General features: G+C 44.5%; 1 protein-coding gene and 1 long non-coding RNA gene across 2 annotated transcripts in view; both read right to left on the minus strand.

Annotated features, from left to right (window-relative positions):
• The window catches only part of ENAH (ENAH actin regulator), a 137,625-nt gene that overhangs the window by 41,126 nt on the left and 72,042 nt on the right, over positions 1-24,457 (minus strand). The window contains exon 3 of the mRNA XM_081823029.1: positions 20,160-20,337. Within this exon, the coding sequence (XP_081679155.1) occupies positions 20,160-20,337 (178 nt within the window). The remainder of the gene's footprint in view (positions 1-20,159; positions 20,338-24,457) is intronic.
• LOC145721998 (uncharacterized) lies at positions 1,047-20,152 on the minus strand. The gene is made up of 2 exons (XR_014146040.1): positions 18,503-20,152; positions 1,047-4,887 (listed from the first exon to the last, which is right to left on the minus strand). It is a non-coding gene; the product is annotated as an uncharacterized LOC145721998 (long non-coding RNA).

Genomic DNA, 24,457 nt, shown 5'->3' on the forward strand with positions numbered 1-24,457 from the left:
TTACTGATGTCTGTAAATGACTACTTCTGTAAAGCCTTTATTAACAAACATGCCTGGTCTTCAGGTTTTACCCTTCCTTTAATTCATGTTTAAAGGGAAAAAGAGTAAGGAAAATATAAAAACTTACAAGAAAGCCCTGAGAAATGATCTCGTCTCAGACAGCAAAGCACCTGCCACGCTGTGCTGCCAATCATTTTGGCACAGTCATCTGACCACCGTCAGAATGCAGGGAGACCATTCGGCCCGCGTGAGATCCCACACTGTCCACCAAAAACTCCCACTCTTCTCACAGTTTACACCTACAAAGCACCATTCTTGCCCTCGGTATCTTCAGGCACCTTCTTTCTACACACTTCTACTCCTCGCCACCACATAAAATACTGATCTCCATTCTACTGCAGTCGGCACTGAGGCACGCGGCCGGGCGGACGGCAGCGCTTCCTGCCGACTGACTGCTGATGCCACTGTCTCTGGGCTCAGCCAGGGAGGAGGGGGAGTGCGGGATGCAGCAGTCACTGCCCGGACTAGGCGGACGCAGTAACAGGACGCCTGCAGCATCCTCACTGTCAGGGCGAGGGCCAGTGCTCCCTACAGCTCCCCCCACCCCACCCTGAGAGACCACTTCTCTCCAAGTCAGCCACAGGACTAATCAGGCTCGGCACTGAGAGAAGCATGGGCCCTGCAGGAAAGCACGCGCCAAGGGGGTTAAGATGCACACAAAACACAAAATTTAGCATCTGCACTGGACTTCTGGAGAAGAAAAATGACCTCGTTTATCAGCCACCCTGCCGTCATGTAGTCTGCAAAGCAGTGATCCCTCAGGCTCTGCCTGCCACGCTGTCTGTCCCCACAGGTGTTTGGTCCGAGCAGCGAGAAGGCAGCAGCCTGGGCGGACCGGCCGCAGCGACCATGACGGGCTGTTGGCATCTGATCAGCATGACGGATGCTGCCGCCAGATAATCACAACAGCAGAACCCCAGCTGCAGTCCCAAGGCAAGTGCTAACGGGGATACTACCCATCTAGGCATTTTTTTCTGAGGATTCAATGAGATAATGTTTGCTTAAAGCTGGTTTTACTTCAATTTACTCTCTAGAAAGCCAGTCTGCTGAGTGGGCATATACATCGTCAGCTTCCAAACGAGCAGTGTTCATGCTTTTGACCATCAATGAGGCCCCCAGGTATTACCCTCGTGATCGCAAAGTTCTACGACACACGTTCTGAAAGGGGATAAAAGCAAATGTGTGTCTGTTCTCAGGCGGCTAGAAGACAATGGAGGAAGACACCGCAGCAGTGTGGCTGCTGCTGTGAAAAAACAAAACAAACAAAAGCAGGTACCACGGGAATCACGGGAATGCAAACGGTGCAGCCACTGCAGAGACACTATGGAGGCTCCTCAAAAATTAAAAACAGAGCTACCCCATGACCCAGCAATCCCACTTCTGGGCACACATCCAAAGGAAATGAAAACAAGAACACCCACACCCCTATGCTCGTTGCAGCCTTAGTCACTCACAGTAGTCAAGATACGGCAACAACCTAATGTCCATCAGCAGATGAACGGGTCAAGAAGATGCAGAGCGTGCGTGTGTGTGTGCATGTGAGAGAGATTCCATTCTGGAATCTTACGGAATACACACAATGGAATATCACTCAGCCAGAAGAAAAAAGGAAATCCTGTCACTTGCACGAACATGGATGGACCGTGCAGGCATCACACTAAGCGGAATGAGCCAGACAGAGAAAGACAAAAGACTGCTGGCATCACTTGTATGTGGACTTTAAAAAAAAAAAATCCAAACTCATAGAAACAGTAGAGAAGTGGCTGCCAGGGCCTGTGGGGGGGGGGGGCGGGGGTGGTAAATAGAGGCTGGTAAAAACGTACGAACTTTGAGCTGTAAGATGCATGAGGACCGAGGATCTAACAGACACATGGTGAATGTAGTTGATAGCACTGTACTGTGTAACTGAACTGTGCTAACTCACCCAAATGACACACACACACACACACACGCACACGAGGTTCAGGTGGTAGATGTGCTAACTAACTAGATGGGAGGGACGCTTTCACAGTATATACGCTTTAAATATCTTACAGTTTTGTTCTTCAATTATACCTCAGTAAAACTGAACAAAAGAGATACAGACATACAGACCTAGGTCTCATTCTGCAGGGCTCCGCACCAGCACACGAGAATTACAACAAAGAGCAAACTGTGTGCAGAGTGGTGGCGTTTTTAAAGTGGCATTTTAATATTTTCAAAAAAATTTTCACATTTCCCTTTAAAATATGTACAGTTTTTAATGAAATATTTATATACCTCAGGAAGTAGAGCATCATACATCTCTAGCCACACATGAAAAAAACGCCAACACAGAAACTTTTGTCGTGTCGCTGTGCCTAGTCTTAGGCAAACTGTACATGTGATGGGGCTCCCCTGCCCCCTTCATTTGTTTAATCCTCCCCAACTTACGGCCTCAGATACGCTTTATTCTCTTCTCAGCAAATGGAAGACGGCTGCTAACAGCTGACAAACTGCAGAGAATTCAGCAGAAGCTTGAACAGCGACAGTTGCGACATGCCCCCAGCCCACACCTGCTCCGTACACCGTTTACCTTCAGCTGCAGAATCAAGGAGTCTATCCACAGCTACAGAAACCGTCAGAGTCGACCATAATGTACCAATCCTGCCACGTCCTGACACTCGGGAAGGCGAGAGTGACCTGCGTCCCACGTCCACTTCTCTGCAGAGCAGAGCCAGCCCCCCGACCACCCTAGAGGCCCCCTCTGTGGCCAAGGGCACTGGGATGCACATGCGCAGGCAGGCAGCGGCTACTTCAACAAACAGGATCAGCCTATTGCTGGAGCGCTGGCTGGGCCTCTAACCAGCACTGTGATCTCCTCAGTGGCACAAACCAGAAGTCCAGGGCCCTCGTCACCCCTTCCTTTTTATTACGACTAGTGAACCTACTGCCAAGCTCCTCCTGTCACCTCGAAATCCCTCTCTCCAAATGGCCTCCACTCCAGAGAGTGGTTTTCATAGAGGGATGCACTTATCCCAGGATGCTAAACGTACATTGGCATGAGAGAGAAATCAGCAGCACTTCTATTTCTGTTCATTTTTCTCTCATCCTTTTCAACGTTCCATAATGTATGCAGTATGTCAACACCAAAGTACACACACACACACAGAGTAGGTGGTAAGTGCAGACGCTCCGAGACCACCAGCCCTGTCACAACAGCACCACCTCCCGAAGCTGCCCATTCTCATCTTGGCACCACCCCCTTCCCCTCAATAGCTGGTGACGCCTTAACGACTGAACCAAATCGCCTCCCTTTGTAAAATGTCTTCAATTGCTTCCCACTGCTCTCCAGACGAACCTCAAACTCCAGCGCCTTCTCCCCATGGCGTGACCACTCCCTCTCTCATCCAGTCCACGCTCTGTCTCCCTAGGCTCCAGGCACCTGCTCTTTCCACCTTTCCAACGTGCTCGGTCGAGGCTCCTCCATCTGCACGGCCACCTTACCCTGCCCATGCCTTCTGCCCCAAATCTTCTGCTGGTCAGCGGGAAGATTTCCTCCTGCACTAACGCTAACTTGCCGGTAGTCAACACTCAATTTGAGTTCCTCAGCCCCAAACAACGAAGACAATTATTCCCCCCTTCACTGGGAGTTCTTTTTCCTACTTCAGGTTTTAGCATATATGTTTCCTCCTGTTAGCCACTTCAAAAAATTTGACAGGATGTAATAAGCATAAATAAAAATTAGGTAGTTATCAAATTATCTAAGAAATTTGAAGAATCTGTCTGAAGACTTAGGAGAGAGGTTTCAGTACAATATTATAATTAGGCAGAGTGGTCCAAACTTCTACGTGGGCGAGAGACAGACAAAACGGGCCCACGACAGCTTACAGCACTGGAGACCAGCGGGGGGAGAATGACCAAGGCACCCAGCTCCACGGGGAAGGCTCACGGGAGATGCTATCAGTGACTCGAGGACGCCTCCGATTGTTTCTCAGGAAACACACCACCTCACTCCCTTACCCACGGGGAAAGAGCAGAAACGCTTGTAACCTAAAAAAGTGTTTACACTCTCACCGTACAGCACAGAGACTTTCCAAGACCGTGTCTCTTCGCTCCTACTTTTACAAGACAAAAAGAATTAAGAGAACCAAAAAAAGTATAAAGTTTCTAAGCTAATGCTCTTGGATGTGGAGAAAAATGAAGGCAGGGCAACTGTGGGCAGGAAAACTGAGCGTGGAGACAAAAGAAGACAACCGTCAGACATCTTGCGAATCGGTCAAGTGCTTCGCTCCATGTGCATTCAGCTCAGCGTAATACTTCTGCTGCAATTCACCAAGGTTTAACAGGTTGAGTTTTTTTTAAACTGAAGAATCTGCGGAAGGCTTTCTGCTTTGCTTTTAAGCTCTCTACTTTAAAAAATGCTACGATTCAGTCATTACTTTGACCATACACCACAGTCCGACAACTTTAAAATAAGAAAGCCAACTGTTGAAACATGAAAGTCCCACTGGCACAACTTAGCACGCCTAGACACGTGACACATGCTTTTTATTATGCTTGACTTCTCAAACTGCCACGCGTGACCCATGCTACAAGACAGCTGAAGCATGAACACATCACGCTGAATAACAGCTGGTCATCTGATTCCACGTACAGGGAACGTCCAGAATAGGTGAATCTAGAGAGTAGCTCAGTGTCGCCAGGAGCAGGGAGGGGTGGTGACGGTGGCTTCAGGCTGGGGGGCTTCTTTCTGGTGTGATTAAATGGTCTCAGGCTGCCTGCAGGGACGGCTGCTCAGCCCAGCAAAAACACCGACCGCTGCATTGTACGCTTCACGCAGGTAAACTGTGTGCGAGCTCAAGGAAGCTGTGAAGGAAAAATATAATCCCATGCTGGGTTTGTGTTCTTCATCTCGAAGCCATTTTTAACACAAACTTGAAAAATATTTCAACACCTATCACCTTTCCCTTATGGAAAATATAAAAGGTGATTATCTCTGGGTGGTAGGATTTTGGGTATTTTTTTACTTTCTTCTTTATGCTTTTCTGTACTACTTAAATTCTTACAATAAAAACATAACTTTTTAATCAGGAAAAAACCCACTTATTTTCCCCTGAAAAACAAAATGCTCTGCTGGAAATTACAGCTCCATTAGCAAGAGCTCTGGCCGGCTGAGGGCCCTTGTGGCTCTGGCCTTGGATCGCAGAAACGGATACAAACAATGAAGGAAGTGACCAGAGTAATAACAGCAGGGTGACCCCGAGGGTCTGGAAGGGCAGCAGAGCCAGGATGCCCTTTCCAAACTCGAGAGCTGGTGTGGGAAGGCCCATGGCAGTCCCCCCCGCCAGCAGGAATCAACACCAAAGGCGTTTCTTAGGCAGGGACTCTGAATACCCGTGTGCTCGGGATGGGTCATCCCAGGGACGCCAGGATGGTGGTCTCCCTGTCCGCGGGGCCCAGCGCCCGGCTCTCATCTTCTCTGCACAGGAACGCCAGATACTCCAGCACGTAGACTAAGAAGCAACTTCTACCGAAAATCACACCAGGCAACTAATACTTATGATGAAGGTGTCGTTTATTTTTGAAACTCAAAAAGATGTAAAGTTTTATTAAAAGGATAGTTTGGTTAAATACATAAAACACAAAATAAGCTGGGCTTGTTCACGTGATGTGGGGTTTACCGCATGGGGTGCTGGCGGGGGGGTGGGGTGCACCTGTCAGCAAGGATGGACGCTCTGCCGACACCAGGAGCTTCAGTCTCCGAAATCTAATTACATCCACAACAGTATGTACTTTTATATCCTTACTCTTTATTTTTAAGATTTTTTTTATTTACTTAAGAGAGAGTGAGCAAAGCAAGTGGGTGGGGGGAGAAACAGAGGCAGAGGGAGAAGCAGAGAGCAGGGAACCCGACATGGGACTCAATCCCAGGACCCTGGGATCATGACCTGAGCTGAAGACAGACGCTTAACCAACTGAGCCACCCAGGTGCCCCCAAAATTAAGGAAACTTTAAATTAGGAGTGTCACAGGTTCCCACTCTTAATACTCAATAAAGTACTTCTTTTTCAGGAAAACTGTACACTAAATACTTATCTTTTAAATTATATTTTTAGTATTTTTGTTGAACTGTTAGGTTTCAATTATTCTACTTTCTTCATTAGACATTTTTCATGTTAAATCTGAATCTTTTAACTACTCACCCTCTAAAAATAAGATGTAAAAGCAGCAGCAACTCACTGTTATTTAAAAACAAAATGGGGGGCTGGGGGTCTTCAGTATCAGCAGGAGCCCAGAAGGAACATCATGAAACGCCAGGACCACCCGCTGGAGCCTAAGGTCTTTTGGATGCACTGTGTGATTGCGGAGTTATTACTGTGTACTGTCTACTCAGAGTTAGTGGTCTGCCTCGCCTGGCTTGCAGATGCTCAAAGGTAACGTCTGTGCCATGTTCATCATCCTAGTGCGAGCAACCAGCACGACCAGCTTGGCACAAAGTAACTGATACATTTGTTTAACTAAAGTGGTTTTTTACAGAATTCACGCTCATTAAACAGAACCTGTTGAAGGTGTGCTAGCGGTAGTCTAAGTACCTTTACATGTATCAATCCATCTAAATGATGCAAATGGGTAGGATGGATAGGAGAATGAATCAATCTGTACATAATTTTATTAAAAAGGAGAGATACATAAGACCAGAAATATTTAAACAAAAGTCAGGGAAATAAACCTGTTTTTATTTTTATTTTTTTTTTATTTTTATTTTTTTAAAGATTTTATTTATTTATTTATTTGAGAGAGAGAGAGAGAGAAACAGCATGAGAGGGGAGAGGGTCAGAGGGAGAAGCAGGCTCCCCGCCGAGCCAGGAGTCCGATGTGGGACTCGATCCCAGGACGCCGGGACCATGACCTGAGCTGAAGGCAGTCGCTTAACCAACTGAGCCACCCAGGCGCCCTAAACCTGTTTTTAAATAAGAAAAACAACCTTTATGTGGATGGAGAAGTGGGAGTTCCTGTAAAGCCTAATTCAGTATAATGTAAAGAAAAACCCAGAAAACCTGTATGTGAAGTTTTTAATGGACTGTAGCTTCCAGGAAAGAATGAATTCTTTAAAAAGCAAGGAAGCTGCCTCGGCCATAGCCACTTCCCAGAGTGAAGAAATTCAGGTGAAGGCAAGTTCTTTGCCCAGTCCTGACAACCAAGAGCCATCAGAAGGCAGGGCGCAGGAAGGAGCAACCTTAAAGGCAGGCAGGACTTGAGAAGCCAGGGGCGTGTGGAGAAAGGTAATCTGGCCGTGCATCCTAACAAGCTTACCCTGAACTTGTTCGTAAGCAAGTCCACACTCGACTCCCGGCTGCTATCACATCACTATTCATAGGAAGATCAAGTTTTAATAACACTTGCTCAAAATCATACTTCACTAAGTAGAGGGGAAGTTTTGGCAGAGAAATAAAAGCTGCACTAATAGACAAGGTGGAAACCTCACAGTCCTGAACACCTAGGGCTTGTGCGGAATGCGATACTCAAAAATAAAACTGTGCCATCTAAACAGAAGCAGATGTGTTTATTTAAAGTGAAGAGATGTCATTCAAGCTGATTTCCCCAAAGAATAGTACGTATCCCTTTGGAGCAGTATAACAGTTAGGGCTTCCTAAGAACAGAATTCTCGACACTCCAACATCCATTCATGGAAATGATACTATCAAGTACTATTCCTGCATTAAATGTACTTGAGAGCCGTTTGTAGATCCCATCTTAGTCCAAATTAGCAGGCTGTGGGTTACATTTAAAAAAACATATGTGTCTTTTGGCCTTCAGCAGACAGAGATGCTTTGAATAATTTGATGTGTTTGTGCCAGTAGAATCTGCTAGTAAAGATTAGCAGTGTCTAACTGTCACTAACTTTGGTTCTGCCTAATTTATTTATTCAATCCAGAAATTAACAGTTTAACACTGTTCTGAGAAAACATTAAGTCCCTCAGCGGTGAAAGAAGGAACAGAAAGCTGAAAACCTGGATGCAGGGGGGTGTGTTTACTTAATACAGAGCCAAGAGGGGCCAGCTCCCGAGAAACAGGGGCCACATTAAGGAGTCTACTTTGTTCTAAAAACAAGGGAAAGCTAACACAAGGCTATGTGGTGCCCACGAATCTACCCTGACCCCATCAACGTAAGGTCCATCCGAAGCAGTACTTGCAAATAGAATAGAGACCCACTTCCTGGGAGTTCATGTCACGCATCCAGTCGATATCTTCAAATTGGGAATGTACGATTCTAAGGCTTAAATACACGAAGACTAAGGGACTCTAAATCTGAATAAGAAAAGGTAATTATTTGTGTTTAGTATAGCATTACCACAGTAAAGATCAGGATGGTATTTGCAAAGGAGACTCCTTACTATAAATGCATTTCTTCCTACGTGAACGACACTGTCATAACCAAATACCCCTGAGAGTTTCCACAAAGCAGAAACCATTTGTTTTCTGGTGTGAATTTTCTCAGAAATTGCAAAAGCCCACAGAAGCAGCAGGTCTACCTTACAAGAACTACTTTCGGTATCTTCCCACGAGCAGCTCGCTGTGTTCATTCTACCTCACAACTGCCACTCTGTCTCGCTCGAGGGACGAACACTGCCAGGCAGACATTTCTGACCTCGTCTGTCTTCTCTACGCAATTCACAGTCCCTTTAGGTCCATAGTTTTGAATTACTCATTTTTGTTTCTCTCAGAACACGTAACCTAGAACCTTACTAAGAGTACAAATAATTCAGTTCCCTGTGGCTTTTCTTCTTTTAGATTATGAGACCACCTACCTCTTAGGAATTTTTTATGGATTAAGGAAACAATATTCTTCAGATATACAATACTGATTTCAGTGATACCACTGTTTAATACCATCTTCAAAAGACTGATTAGAATTTTTCTGTCTAGGGCGCCTGGGTGGCTCAGTTGGTTAAGCGACTGCCTTCGGCTCAGGTCATGATCCTGGAGTCCTGGGATCGAGTCCCACATCGGGCTCCCTGCTCAGCAGGGAGTCTGCTTCTCCCTCTGACCCTCCTCCCTCTCATGTACTCGCTCTCTCTCATTCTCTCTCTCTCAAATAAATAAATAAAATCTTTAAAAAAAAAAAAAAAAGAATTTTTCTGTCTTGCCTAGAACATAAAAAACAGAAACATCCAATGTTCATTCAGAGGCAGCAATGTACACGTGCTCTTTGCTGACTACAAACACAGACAAGTCCACAATACACCATCCCATTTACAGACCGATAAAAGCACGTTCAGCTGTAAGAATGGCGGGGCAGGCTTGGCTGCCACGGTTGTGTTGTGACTGGTCTCACCGGAGAAGTAGTAGTAGTAGTTCCTGCGATTCAGTTCTCATCAATGAAGAACAAGACAGATTCTGTTCTATTAGAGCTTCTCCCTACTCCCTACATTCTTATTTAAAGATGGAAAGTCCTACGAAACAGGTATCAGAATTTCTGACATCCAGCAAATGCTTCTCCAATTTATGGGCAACAAATAGGATTAAAATTCAGGAATACAAGTAAAGTAAGTGTATATAATTACTATTCTCTTGCGGTAAAACATGCAGATAATCAAGGATGACATCTTCGGATCATTGCAGCACCACTCATTAAATTTTAAGCTATCTGTAAAGAAAGCTGAGAAATGTTCCCAGCTAGACGTGCGTCAGACAATACCTGACAAGATGTCCCACCGCCAGAGAAGCAGAGAAACAAGAATGAGAGGCAGAGAGAATAGAGTGCCAACAAACTTCAGGCTATGGGCACCTTCTATAAGACTGACACATGCAGAGGGGCGCCTGGGTGGCTCAGTTGGTTGGGCGACTGCCTTCGGCTCAGGTCATGATCCTGGAGTCCCGGGATCGAGTCCCGCATCGGGCTCCCTGCTCGGCGGGGAGCCTGCTTCTCCCTCTGACCCTCCCCCGTCTCATGCTCTCTCTCTCTATCTCATTCTCTCTCTCAAATAAATAAATAAAATCTTTAAAAAAAAAAAAAAAAGACTGACACATGCAGATTAAACAGCAAAGTCCTGTCTCTGTCAGCCATTTGGTCACATCCATCTTGGAGCGGGACCAGATGGAAGTCCGCACCGTAAGACTAAAGCCACACCCGTGAACAACGTGGTGTCAGACTTGAGCCACAGACGTGAAGAGCTTTCCCCAAACAGCTAGTGGTCCAGAACTTACAAGTCTAGTAGCAGATATTTTAAAGCTCATTTATTGTGAATCATACTTCCCGGATTCACCGATTGGAACATCACCGGGAAAATCACACATGTACCAATGAGAAACCGAAGGACCTGAACTTCTAAGAGGCAGTGCTCACACAGCAACAGTGCTTACTGGTGCTGGAGAGAAGATGGTTTCAAAGCTCCTCATGGGGCAATTTTTATACATGGGGCAGCGTGAAACAGATCTCCACTCTCCCTGTCGTTGACAGGTGGTGCCGGTCAGGGCAGGAGTGCCCACTTCCCCGACACACCCAGCCCCCAGGAAGTCATCCTGCTGGGAAGGAGAGAAGACACAGAGCAGACAGAGGGAAGAATGACGATAGAAGAACGGCTTCCGGGTACAGGCAAAGCTAGGCTTATCTTAGAGACACAGGGTCCTAAAGAGATAGAAAATATGGAATCCTCAATTCTCATCCACTAGACAATCTTATCCAGTAGACAAGAGCTCTTTGCTAGGCTGCCTGGAAAGGACTAAAGCCATTGGAAATTCTCTTCTCAGTCAACAGTCTCCCAATTAGGGAGGGCAGTCACCCTCAAAGGTTCTGGTCACGCACCCCTCATACTCTTAAACATCATTAAAGACCCTGAACAGCTCTTGTTTAGGTGAGGTATAGCTACTGTTATTTGCTGTATTAAATAAATAATATTCTTCCAGTTTTAATTTCTAGTAATTCATTTTAAAAATAATAATTAAAAATTATTATAGTAATTATTTCCCAAAACAAAAATTATTTCCCAAATAAAAACTATTAGCTATTAGGATAACATGGCTTTATATTTTTATAAATTTCTTTAATGTTTGGCTTAGTAGAATACAGCTGGATTATTTTATTTGCTTTTGCATTCAGTATGTTATGGCACCTTGTTTTGGCTGATGTATAAGAAGGAAAAAGGAGTGCCTTATAGACTCCCTGAAAGGGCCTAGGAGAGGGTCCTCAAGGGTCCCTGGAGCACACTTTTTAAATCCTGAGTTAGCGTTTTCAACTCAAGATTTCTGATGCTGCAGGTGGCTTGGCCCAAAGAAAATGAGAATATGGAGAACAACTGGGTGGAGGCCATACCCCAGAGACGGCATCAACCTCTCCGATGACTTGGGGACAACGAGAGCGTCTGCAGACTATGAGTGGTAGCTACAAGGTAAACATTCATTCAAACTGTCCTCCAAGCGACCAAGAACTAGCTACAGAGTAATTCCAAGTACAACTCAGTGCAAATGCTGGAGGATAAGGCTATACTGAACAAATGAGAAGGATGTGATACCGTAGTGTTCACTGTCTGCGCTAATCCAGTCACTTTCTAGTCCCAGAACTTCAAGGTAGCTCTTGCAGGTGAATGCAAGACCAGAAAGCAGAGGCACAGAGGGAGGCCAAGGGAACAGGACCCGCGAGAGGCAGCCTTCCAAGGGAATCTGGCTCTGGTACCTTCACTGAAAGTAAGGATGCCTATGTTCCATCCTGGGGAGAGCAGAGATCTATCACCCAAACCACTTTCCAGAAGCACTCAGTTCCCCCGTGGAAGCCCAGCTGAGAAAGGCAGAGACACAGGCAGGAAACGGGAGGCTTGGACATATGACGGGCAGGGCATAGGGACTAGAAGCCTGACTCAGCAGCAGAATCCCTCCACAGCTGGAAACCCTATTACTTTAACGAACCCTCCTGGACTAGATGTTCAGAGTGGGCCTGTCCAAAGAACCTTCTTTCACAAGGAATTAGATATGCAACTGGTCATGTGTTCAATTCAGGTATTGGGACTATTTAAACTTTTCTTATTGGCATCTTGGCACAATCACAAAATCACACAAAGATCAAAAAATCCCTACAATGTCAACAACAGTCAGTCAGAACTGCTGATAGGCTTTAAGTATCTTTACAAAGAGCTGGTAACTTTTAGTCCTAAGCGAAGAGATTTAGTATTTGAGTTAGTGGTTGTGACGTCATCTATCACTATAGCGTATGGCAGCCACTGTTCTTTTGGCTTTCCAAACCCAGGGAGGTCACCTCACAACGACTGCAGCTGTCCTGTCGCAGTCTCGCGGCTAACAAACTGAACATCACTGCTCCAGCGAGAACGGGGTCGTGTCCCACAGAAGAGGACACATGCATGTGCTAACTCCGGCAGGAAGTTACCAAACTGGGGTGCGTCTGGGCGGCTCAGTTGGCTGAGCCAATTCGGCTCAGGGCGTGATCTCAGGATTGTGGGATTGAGCCCCGTGTTGGGCTGCGCTCAGCGGGGAGTCTGCTGGAGATTCTCTCCCTCTCCCCTTCTCTCTAATAAATCAATCAATCTTTAAATTGAGGCTGAACAGATTTGCTCTCTGATTTCATTTTAAAGTCTGTAGAAAAAATTAATAGTTTCTTTGCCTATACTGTGAGCTACTGAAGACAAAATTTTGTCTACATACCTTCCCTTCTGAAACCTGGGCTCAGGTTCACAGTACAAATCAACTTTATGCTGAACTATGCTTTCACGTTTCCCCTCTTTCTTGCAAACATAACTGTCGTACCACGTCACCCGCAGACGCCCTGCTCTCCCACGGACCTCTGCCACGGTCATGTCAAACGGGCAGCCAGAATTCTTAATGAAAGCAGTTACCTAGAACGATACTGGTTTCCCGTGCCAACTCACCTCTCACTGCGATCTCTCCTGTTTCACTTTCCCCTCTACTCTCTTGACTTCTGTCTCCGCGAGGCAATCTCATGCTTGTCCCCCTCGCCTCCAGCAGCTCCCTCTTCACACCACCGCCACTTTCTCAAATGCAGCATTGTTCCCCTTACTCCCTTAACTCTGTGTCACCCATGGCTCTCAAAGGCCCTTCTTGATCAGATCTAGCTTCTGACTTTCTCCCCAGAGGACAAAACAGGCCCCTGCTTGGCAAACACGGCTCGTTCCTTCCCCTTCTGCTCTCCCACGCCATCTCCGGGCTCCCTGTGCCTACACTTCCATCCCCCTTCCAAAATCAGCTCAAAGAGCCACCTCATCAACACTTGCCCAGTTGCTCCAATAAAAAGAAACCTCACTCCCCTTCAGATAGGATTTTATCTATGCCTCAGTGATGACCTCCTTTTGGGGATGATGGGTGTCGTTTTATCTCCCCTCCGAGAGAAGAATCCTTGAGGAGGAGATTTGAGTCTAATTTCCCCTTGCATTTAGATGCACCCCTATGATAGATGAATTAACTAACTTCCTACGAGGAAAACAAAGTAACAAGACAGGTCTTCACCAGGGAGTAAAGACAAGGAAGAGGCTAGAGAAAATCTAAGTCTCTCTGCCACTTTTTCTTTCTCGAAGCAAGTTAATCCACACAGCTGAATTTTCCAGGTATTTATAAATATTAGGATTCAAAAATAACATCTTATAGTTTAATAATACTAATGTCTTAATTCCCATAATGATAACATATTCTCAAAAGGAAACAGCTTTAGAGAAGGCACCCCACCACCAGAGGAAGAGACAGTCTCTGACTCCAATTATAAGTGCTTTCCACTAAATCACAATAAGACCTTGAAATTTTACCAAAATCCATAAAACAAAAAGTAAATGAAAGTTCTTTTCTTTCCTATTTTCTCACCCTAAATGACTTTCCTCAAACTCTTTTTAAATGTGCTTTGAAGGCAAGAGAAATGAAGTTACAATGAGGACTCCTTACAACTTGCAGCCCACTGATAAATCCCTGAGACATACAGGGTGTAACACCCCTACAACTCCCTCAAGGATTTTTTTTAATGTTTTACCAATGAAGATTTGCTCTAGCCAGTATCACTTCACTCTGATAACCATAAACGCCCAGGATATGCTAAAATTCCTCTTTCAACATGTGGCCCACTGACACACATCTGAAGGGTCTCATGACTAACGCTTTGCTAAAACAATAAGGACTAACCTTACCCTGACAATAGCTAGCCCTGTGAGGTCTTGGAGACCTTGCTCTCAGCATACACAAATTCCTTAGAGACTTACTTCATCCCTAACCCCCATCAGTTACCCCTCACAATCCCAGCGCAGCTCTGTCTGCCCACAGGTCCTGTCCCTGTGCTATAATAAAAGCACCTTTTTGTACATACGTACATACATACATAAAAATGTGCTTTGAAGATGTTGATTTGAAAAGCAGAGAAATGGCCTCAGGGCCAGAATCCCCAACCCCAGCTGTGCCTCCCCCTCCAGGTGTATGACTCAAGGGAAGTCCCATCTGTCCTGCCGATTTTTGTAACTGGACACTGGGGACACAGCTCCTGCAGATTAACCTCACGTTCCTGTGAAGACTGTGAATTTACAAGTGGGGGAGGGTGCGGAAGGGGTAAGCATAAAAGCAGTACGTGACCGTACCCACAAAAAGACTGTCCCACCCACCTGACCCCCAAACCTGTTACTCACTGCATCCTGATGAGCAGCTAACACTTCGTCTGTCTCAAAAGGTTATTTCAGTAAGATAAGTTGATTGAGGAAAACTCAGTGAAAAATACTGTCCAAGATGACCTCTGGGATTCTTTTGAGGTCCAATATCGTATGATTTTATGAGGAAATTAAAAAAGTGCTCCAAGGGACGCCTGGGTGGCTCAGTTGGTTAAGTGTCTACCTTTGGCTCAGGTCATGATCTCAGGATCCCAGGATCAAGTCCCACATCAGCCTCCCTGCTCAGCGGGGAGTCTGCTTCTCCCTCTGCCTGCCCGCCTGCCCCTCTCTCTCTCTCTCTCTCACAAATAAATAATCTTTAAAAAATAAAAAATAAGGTGCCTGGGTGGCTCAGTCGTTAAGCGTCTGCCTTCGGCTCAGGTCATGATCCCAGGATCCTGAGATCAAGCCCCGCATCGGGCTCCGTGCTCCGCGGGAAGCCTGCTCCTCCCTCTCCCACTCCCCCGTTTGTGTTCGCTCTCTTGCTGTCTCTCTCTCTCTGTCAAATAAATAAATAAAATCTTTAAAAATAAAATAAAATAAAAAATAAATAAAGTGCTCCAGATACAGTGTGTCCACAATCAGATCCGTAACCCAGGGCCCAGAACCGCACCCTCTCCTCTCCTGCTCTGGCTAACGCCATCTTGGCCGGTAGCCCGGACGATGGCCAGTGGCTGGAGGGACACATCCGTAATCATCTTACGGCACCCCTGCCTCCTTCCGGGCCTGCTCATCCCATGTCGCCGACACAGATCTTAAACGCGATCTCATGCAGTGGTCTAGCTGTGGGCCCCAGGGCAGGTCCCGTGACCTTCTATAAGCTGCACTCTCATCTCCAAGAGAAGGACAACACCCCCAACCCTGCAGGGTTATTATAAAGATCGTCAGTAATACGCATGCCCAGTAAGAGCCTGGCATTCAGCAGGCACCTAATAAACAGATCATTGTTCCTGCCTCAGACGAGCTCTAGGACAAAATGGAGCAGGATACAACAGCAGGAAGGAAAGGTGTCACCTCCTCCTCTCTCTGCTCCTCTCCTGGCCGTGAGGGTTTCATTTTGGGGCACCATCTTTCTCACCCACAGCATCACAACGGCACCCTAACCAGGCCAGGCCTGGGGCACACGGTCACCAGCCCATCACCTCCGTCTGACGGCACACACCTGCTCACAGAAACACGCACCCGGCCCCCCTCACAGGCGGCATCTCCCCGGCCCAGCGCCGGGCCACGCAGAGCCCTCAGCAGGACACCGGGCCCTTCCCCGCCTTCCCCACCTTCTCTCTCAGATTTCCCTCCTCTGTAAATTCCCACACCCAGGCCACAACACCACCTCTCAGCCTGTCTAGAATGTTCTCCTACCACGGCTGAGGCCTACGCATTCTTCAAATCGTACCTCTGACATCATCTGCCGTTCGAATGTCCCCTGGACCCCAGAGTTTTCGTTGGTTCTCCCCAGGCCTTTGTGCAGACCTCACTCACAGCCTCTCACACACTGTACCCTAGTGTGCTGATCTTGTTTCCAGCAGCTCCTGCCCCACTGAAAGCCCACAGGGCAAGGCGCAGGCCTACACCGGCTGCCATTATTCCCTGGGCCTGACACAGGGCCTACGCTCCAAACACAGCTGATGGCGTCTGTGAGAGGACCTCAGTATTGGTCCCGTGAAACGTGCCATCCGCAGGGCTGAGAAATCAATGTCACTGTTGACTGAAGGTATTTCTAGAAACTTTCTGAGATTTCTAAAATCCAATTAATTCCAAAACATATCTCCAAGAGATTAAAAAATGCAGAGATAAAATTCATATAAATGCTCATACTGAAATGTGTATCAGACCAAATTTCCAGTAAGAAAAAAATTAATGGAATCTCTATATAAAAATATTTTTAAAATCTAAAAAAAAAATTTAAACATAAGAATCCCATTGTGTTCTCATCTTCAATAGCTATAAAATAAAATCTAGCAAAAGCAGTCTTAGTTAATGGTAGAATATTTAAAGGTTTCCTTCTACAAACGTATGCTTAATCTTGGTCGAGAAGAACAAAAGCAGAATATACTTACTGGCTATGCATATGATTTTCCTTTTTAAAAAGTGAATTTAAAAAATTATTTCCTATTTTCAAATGCCCCGAACCTTCCTCAAAAACAAATTGTGCAAATTTACCTCCACTAATCATCACAAGGACTAACTTTACATTTTATATAATCCACAACTATTATCTGCAAAACTGCTATAAATGTACTTGACAAACAACACAGGAATAAAAAATATCAGTCTGGATAATGCGATCTGAATGTGTTTAAAATCGAGTCTATCATTAGAGAAAGAGAAGAGATAAACTGTAGCATTTGGTATAGAAGAACGAAGGCTAATTCAACTCTTTTTCAAGAATATTAGAACATGTGACTTGTGTTTTTTAAATTCCAAATATAACTTGCTGTATTTAGCACCTCCTGTACTTTCCAGTATATTAGATAATTGCACGCCAAGTTAAAAACAAAATAAAGGAAAACATTCCTGCCACCCTCCCTTTTCATAAAAGAGATGGAAATCTCACACACACACAGAGCACCTTATAGGTCAGTATGAATAGCCCCAAAGAAAGTAGGTTTTTCATTTAAAAAAATTTTTGAGGGTTTAGAGAACTCAGGGACAAGGGAGAGGGGAAAGGAGAACAGTGCGATTATGGGTTTTGGCAAAAGAGACCGGCTAGTAACTTCAGACCCTGCTCTAGAGAGCCGCATGGTGCCTCGGTGGCCCTGGGCTCTGACCCCCACATCAGAGCAGCGCTACGGTTTTCTCTGTGAAGGCACTGAGATTCTCAAGACGATTCTGTTTGAACAAAGGTTATGCATAACTTTAAAAAAAACCTGAAAATCACTCAGAAGGATAAACCAACATTCAGTGGATAATAACCATATTAACAGCTAAAAAAACAACAAAACAAAATGAACAGAAGTATTCAATATAAAAAAATGGTTTTAAAACATGGCAAATCACTAGGCAGCAGGAAAGACCGATGTCTTGTTTCTGTTGCTTCTGATCAGAGGTTCATTGGGTATACTGTTTGCTTAGGGAGGGGATACCAAGTTAAGCTTTTTCAATGTGGCTCTGGCAGGAAGACAATAGATGGTTTCAGCAAGAAACAGGCTGTGAACCCACAGCAAACGGCTGTGGAAAGGGAAGGTGCGCTCAAGATGAGAGGCGACATCACTGGGTACGTTTGTTCAGGTGGACGGACGAGCCACTGTGGGGGGGAGGACACTGTGTCCCACTGTGGAGATCTACAGAGAAAACTCTACCCTTCTGATTCTCAGCACCCAAATCCTCCTGTGCATCCACTTCCAAGCCAGTTAATACCGTCAAAGATCAGAAATTAGTGCTTAACTACAGTAATTTAGGAGAAAAGTCATTTTCTAAATAAATCATTACCTGTGCTTTGTTTTCTCTGATGAAATTGCTAAAAACCAAAGCCTCTCTGCAGGGAGATGGTTAAGTCGGGCCCCCTGTTCCACCACTGTCCCCCTCCCCTCGGCCCACGGCATGACAGGCCCAGGCTGTGACACAGAAAAGAACAAATTTCGGGCGCCTGAGTGGCTCAGTTGTTAAGCATCTGCCTTCGGCTCAGGTCATGATCCCAGGGTCCTGGGATCGAGTCCCACATCGGGCTCCCTCCTCGGGGGGAAGCCTGCTTCTCCCTCTCCCCCTCCCGCTGCTTGTGTTCCTGCTCTCGCTGTCTCTGTCTCTGTCAAATAAATAAATAAAATCTTTAAAAAAAAAAAAAAAGAAAAGAAATTTCGAGATCATCTAAGAAGACTCTATTAAATTTTTTTGCCTTACCAAAATGCTCGTAGCTAGTGAGAGGATGGGCGAGTTTCCCACTTGCCAAACTTTCTAGAATGCGAAAATTACAAGAGAATGTAACGTAGCCTCTCCACACTAAGACTCATTAATTTCAAAAGATGGAGATCAGAAGAAAAAACATTAGCACTTGCATTCTGAAAACAAACTACAGGACTACACACTGATAAAAACAATCCTTTCCATTGGGTTAAAAACAAATTGATGACAAGATAAGAAATAATCATTTTAACCACTTTAGTAACATTTAGTTCCTAATATCATCCATGGACACTCTTTTGAAGGTTTAGAAATAAAAATGCTAGTTCATTTCAAATATGGGGAAGCCAAAATGTCAGTGTCCTACATACAACCTCTACACTTTGGGTCTTTCATTATTTGGTGTGCAGTTGGCGTCTTCGTAGGGTATTAAGAGCCATGATTCTAGTTTCTCTGCTATGGTGAGACCACAACAAGGGGGCATTCTACCCCTGCAGCAGAAGGCCGACAAGAGACGGACATGTGGGCATTCAGAGCATCTACACCTGAGACAGTGCACACCCGAGGGCTTCTCTCTGCTACCCTCTGGACTTACTGACAAACCAGGAGCTCCAGAGGTTTCTCAAAACAGGTAAGATGTAAGAGCTATGTACCAACGCTTTACAGAAATCTTAATTTCCTCAAAAGAGCTCATATAAAACATCTACAGGCATAAAAAGGTGGTTTCGGCAAGATTCCAAAATGTCTTCTTACTCTGAAATTCGTATCTGAAATAGACTAACCCACGAGCTAGATGTTTCAACCCTTCTTAGAATAAGACACAGTATAAAAATTTAACATATCTATAACAGGTTTTGAAACTCTATACCTTCAACAAAATATCAAAAATTACTCTATCTCTCCTCTTAAAATATATAAATACATTTTGCTTATGGCACATTTGTATATTCAACATCACTACTAAGCACGCAACAAAAGCAAGAGAAATCACATTTGCATTGTTTTACATATAACTTATTTTTAGAATATAAAATCTATCTCTCCCCAAAGAGTTCACCACACATTGGCATTTTTCCTCTTCCATCTTGTGAACCAAAACTAAAAAACAGTTCATCTCTGATGCATACACAGATTTAAATCCTGGGTTCTTAAACAATGAATTATTTCTGCCTCTCTTTTTAACCACCATGCAGTGTAAGAGGAGATGCAATTCATGGCTCTTACCACCTGAGGGCACTCCTAAAATCTTTAAACAACTTTCAGGATCAAGTTCTATGAACGTGGAGGAAGGGAATCCAGTCCTACTTGAAATTCATGGGCTCAGTAATGACTTAAAAAACATGTTTCAGAAAACATGTGTTTCTTCGTACAAGGGCAAGATGATACATACACATAACTTCTATCCACTGCATATTCTCTGAGCCTCACATCATGCAAGAAAAGCTGAGGTTCTAGAGCAGGAGGAGCATAACTATCTTCAAAAGAGAGGGTTAAAAATTGACTGACTAACCAATCTCATGAGATTATCCTTCTAGACCGTATGTTTATCGTCAACAAACCAAAGCTTTGTTTTGAAATTCAAGAATTAACTTCAAATATATTTCACATTCACATATACATGGCACTTCGAGAAAACAAGTAAACCCAGACACCGTACCTGTTTCCTGGGAATTCAACACCTCTAAGGCATGCATCATGGCACTTGCGAAGACATTGGCATCCTCCTTGCTGCCAAAGTTGAGGCCATACACCTGTCGAGCATCTCGCCACTGGTGGAAGGTCTGCGTAGCCTGATTGTACTTCAACCCCTTAGGGATGGCACAATTTATCACCACCTGAAAGACAGGGATGCCTCACGGAGTCAACCTAATACTCAGCAGAATCAACAAACCCTGACTGGATGTACTCATTCAAACCTGTTCCTCACGGGCCTTGGCAAAAAAAAAAAAAAAAAAAAAAGATTAAAAACCATTCTCTCGGGTAAAATCAGCCAGCAGAAATAACAGTCTGATGGAAGGTAAGCTGTCTGATGTTACAAAGGTCTGGCCTTAAAACGGTAAATCAACAGAACAACAACAAAAAATCTACACCCTCATTAAATATATTTTAACATGCTTAACATGTGGCGCCGGCCACAGTTCTAGCATCACAGATCAGTTCTCGGGCTTCTGAATTTACGTAAGTGGAGCTACACGGTACCTACTGTCAGTGCCTGCTCTCCGTTCCTCAGGACTGTTCGTGGGAGTCAGCTCTCCGTTGCACGCAGCTCTGGTTTATTCTTTTTCACCGCTCTGTGGTGTTCCATCGTACCAACCACGCTTATTTACCCATCCTCCCATTCATGAACATTTGTATTGCTTGCAGTTTGGCACTATTAAAAACACTGGTTATGAACATCCTACTAAATATTTTCTGCTGCACATGGGCACCCATTCTGTTGAGCGTATACCCAGGAGTGGAGTTGTCACAGGCCAAAGACATGCTCAACTTCAGCAGACAACTCCAAGTAGCTTTGCAAATTGGTTCTATCAATTTTCACTTCCATGGCAGCATACAACAGCTTGCGTAAGCACACATACAACATTACAACTGCAATTGTCTGCCTTTATCTGAGCACTTCTGGTAGGTATGAGTACCATACCACTGTGGTTCCAGTTGCATATATCCCTGATTACTAATGAGATTTAGTACTGTTCCATGTTCTAACGGTTATGTGGATATCTTCTATGAACACCTGCTTAAATTAAATCTCTTGCCTGTTTTTCTACTGAGCTGTCCATCTTTTTCTCTGCTGATTTGGAAGAGTCCTTTATACATTCTGGATAGGACCCCACCGCGGGTTATCCAGGCTGCAAATACCTTCTCCCAAGGTACAGCCTGCCTTGTCACTCCCTGAACGGTGTCTTCTGATGAATGCAAGTTCTTAACTTTTATTCAGTCCAAAGTAGTGATCTTTTCCTTTCATGGTTAATGCTTTTTGTAACTTGTTTAAAAAGTGCTTCTCAATTCCAAGACCATGAAAATATTATTCCATATTATTTTAGGAGCTTTACTGTTTTACTTTCATAGTTACATCTCCTAATCCACCTGGAAAGTTTAGCCTCTGGTGTGAAATAAGGTTCGAGTTTCCTTTTCATTTCAATATGGCCATCCAATCAATCCAGCACGATCTATTAACTATGCTGCGGGCTTACTTTTTTCATAAATCAAGTGTCTAGATGGCTCTGTTTTGTTCTACTGGTCAACATGCCTATCTCTGAGCCAACATCACAGTGTCTTAATTACCGTAGCTCTATCCTAAACCTTGACTGCCACTAGAGTATGTCGTCCTTCCTCTGTCGTTCTTCACTGTTGCTGTGGCTAGCCTCAATTCCTAGTGTGCAGCTACAGTTTTATATTCAGATTATTAATTCTGCATGACTTACACAATCTGCCTGTCTCCGCTTTTCACTGGAGGGTTCAGTCCATTTATTATGTTTCATGTAAATTATATACGAATTTGGGCCTAACTCCATCCCACCTTCTTTTTATTTTTTTAAGATTTATTTATTTATTTATTTGAGAGAGAGAGAGAGAGCACATGAGAGGGGGGAGGGTCAGAGGGAGAAGCAGACTCCCTGCCGCGCAGGGAGCCCGATGCGGGACTCGATCCCGGGACTCCAGGATCATGACCTGAGCCGAAGGCAGTCGCTTAACCAACTGAGCCACCCAGGCGCCCCTACATCCCACCTTCTTTAAGAGTGTATTATTATTACCCTTCTACTAGCTTGCTAGTTATACAAGCTTTCACTGCCCTAGAGAGTATGACATGCATCAACACCTCACTGTTACTTTATACAACAGATGATCACTGAAGATTTGCCCATATTTACACCTGCTGCTACTTTTTATTCCTTCTGCCCTTTCCAAGCTTCTGATCACGAGGAACACATTTCAGAATTTCAATTTCTTTCAATATAGATCTTGTGATGAATTCTCTCCATTTTTGTCTGTCAGAAAATGTCTTTAATTCACCTTCATTTTCAAAGAGGATTTTTATTACGTAGGCCACTTGTTTTCTTTCAAGCCCACTGTCTTCTCAGTTTTTGCTGCTTCTACTGAGAAGTCAGCTGACCATTTGCTGCAGCATCTCCAAGCTGTTTTGTCTTCACTGGCTGCTCACAGGTCTCACACTCCATTTAGTTTATAATGATTTCATATGATGGGTTTATATATGGTTTTCTCTGTATTTATCCCACTTAAGGTTTACAGCATTTCTACGTTGATGTTCTATTGTTAACTTCTGAAAATTCTTTTTCGTGACCTCAGTTTTTCTTCTGTCCTAGTCTCTCCTCTCCTCATGCGTCCAATTACACATACATTATACTTTTCACTACATCCACAATCGTCTTTTTTCTCTTAATTCCCTTCATCTTTTTCACCACCCCCCATCCCTCCCCTCTGGCAATGCCCCATTTATTCTCTGGATTTATGAATCTATTTCTGTTTTATTTTTGTTTTTTAGATTCCACATGTAAGTGAAATCATATGGTATTTGTCTTTTATTTCATTTAGTATCATAACCTCCAGATCCATCCATGTTGTTGCAAACGGCAAGGTTTCATTCTTTTTTATGGCCGAGTAATATTCTCTTGTGTACACACACCACATCTTCTTTATCCATGTGTCTATCAGCAAACACTTGGGTTACTTCCACATTTTGCCTATTGTAAATACTGCTGCAATAAACATATGGGTGCATATACCTTCTGGAATTAGTTTTTGTTTCCCTGTGTTTTTTTATGTGTCCATATTTTTCCTCTCTCAGAATTTCTTAGTTTCAGTTTGAATATTTTCTTCTTCTTTTTGGGGTGGGGGGCAGAGGAAGAGAGAGAATCCTAAGCAGGCTCCACCCCTAGCACAGAGCCTGATGCGGGGCTCCATCTCACGACCCCTAGGATCACAACCTGAGCCGACTGTCCCACCCAAGGTGCCCCTGAATATTTTCTTCTGACCTATATTCCGTTTACTGCTTCTCTTTAGCTGTCCCTAGTTGGCTATAAAACCCACTAGCGAACTGTTAACAGCACTGAGCTTCCAATTCTGAAATTTCCATGTGGTTCTTTTTTCAGGTTTCTATTCTCTGCTGAAATTCTCAACCTTGTGCTAGTTGCTTGAATATGTTAAGGAGAGTTACTCTAAAGTTAATTCTGGATTCCCAGTGGGTCTGTTCTGTTACCACCCCTCTTGCCTCCTCACGGGCCTGGTGATTTTGATTTCATGCCAGACGCTGTGTGTGGACAACTGTACGGAAATTGTGAGGCCTACAATGACGTTATATTTTTCCAGGGAAGATTCACCCATTTGCTTCTGGCAAGCAGCTAGGAAAACTAACAATCTGAAATCACCTTAATCCCAGAATGAATGAAGTTATTAGAGGCTGGGTATCAGTTCCCGTAAAGACCAGCCTCATTCTGAGGCAAACCTCTTCCCAGGGGATGGGGCTTGGGGGTCCCGAATCATGGCCCGAGGCTTACCAAGAAAACCCTCCCTCATGAGCAGGCTCTAACTCCCGAGTTCTTGTTCTGCTAGTCCCAGGAATCCGCCAAAAGCTCTGCTTAGTCCCCTCCTTCAAAACTGAGACGTGCCTCTAGGTAAATAGAGGTCTGAAGCTGGGCTCACTTCTCTGGTTCTCTCTTCTTGCAGATTATGGACCCGTAATTCGTTGTCATGTAGGCACTCCAAACACTTTCCTCTTACTATTATTCTGTCCAATTGTGTTAGTTCTCAGAGAGAAGCTCTGTCTATATTACCTCATCCACCAATACCCAAACTTGAGATTATTTTTAAATAAGATGACCTCTTAAAGACATTATTCCAGACACAAACTGACAAATACTGTCGGACTCCATTTACCTGAAATACCTACAACAGTCAAATTCATTAAAAAAAAACAGGTGGAATGAAGGTTCCCAG

Source organism: Leptonychotes weddellii, chromosome 6 (assembly GCF_054177405.1).
Source record: "Leptonychotes weddellii isolate Sample4059 chromosome 6, ASM5417740v2, whole genome shotgun sequence".
NCBI classification, from domain to species: domain Eukaryota; kingdom Metazoa; phylum Chordata; class Mammalia; order Carnivora; family Phocidae; genus Leptonychotes; species Leptonychotes weddellii.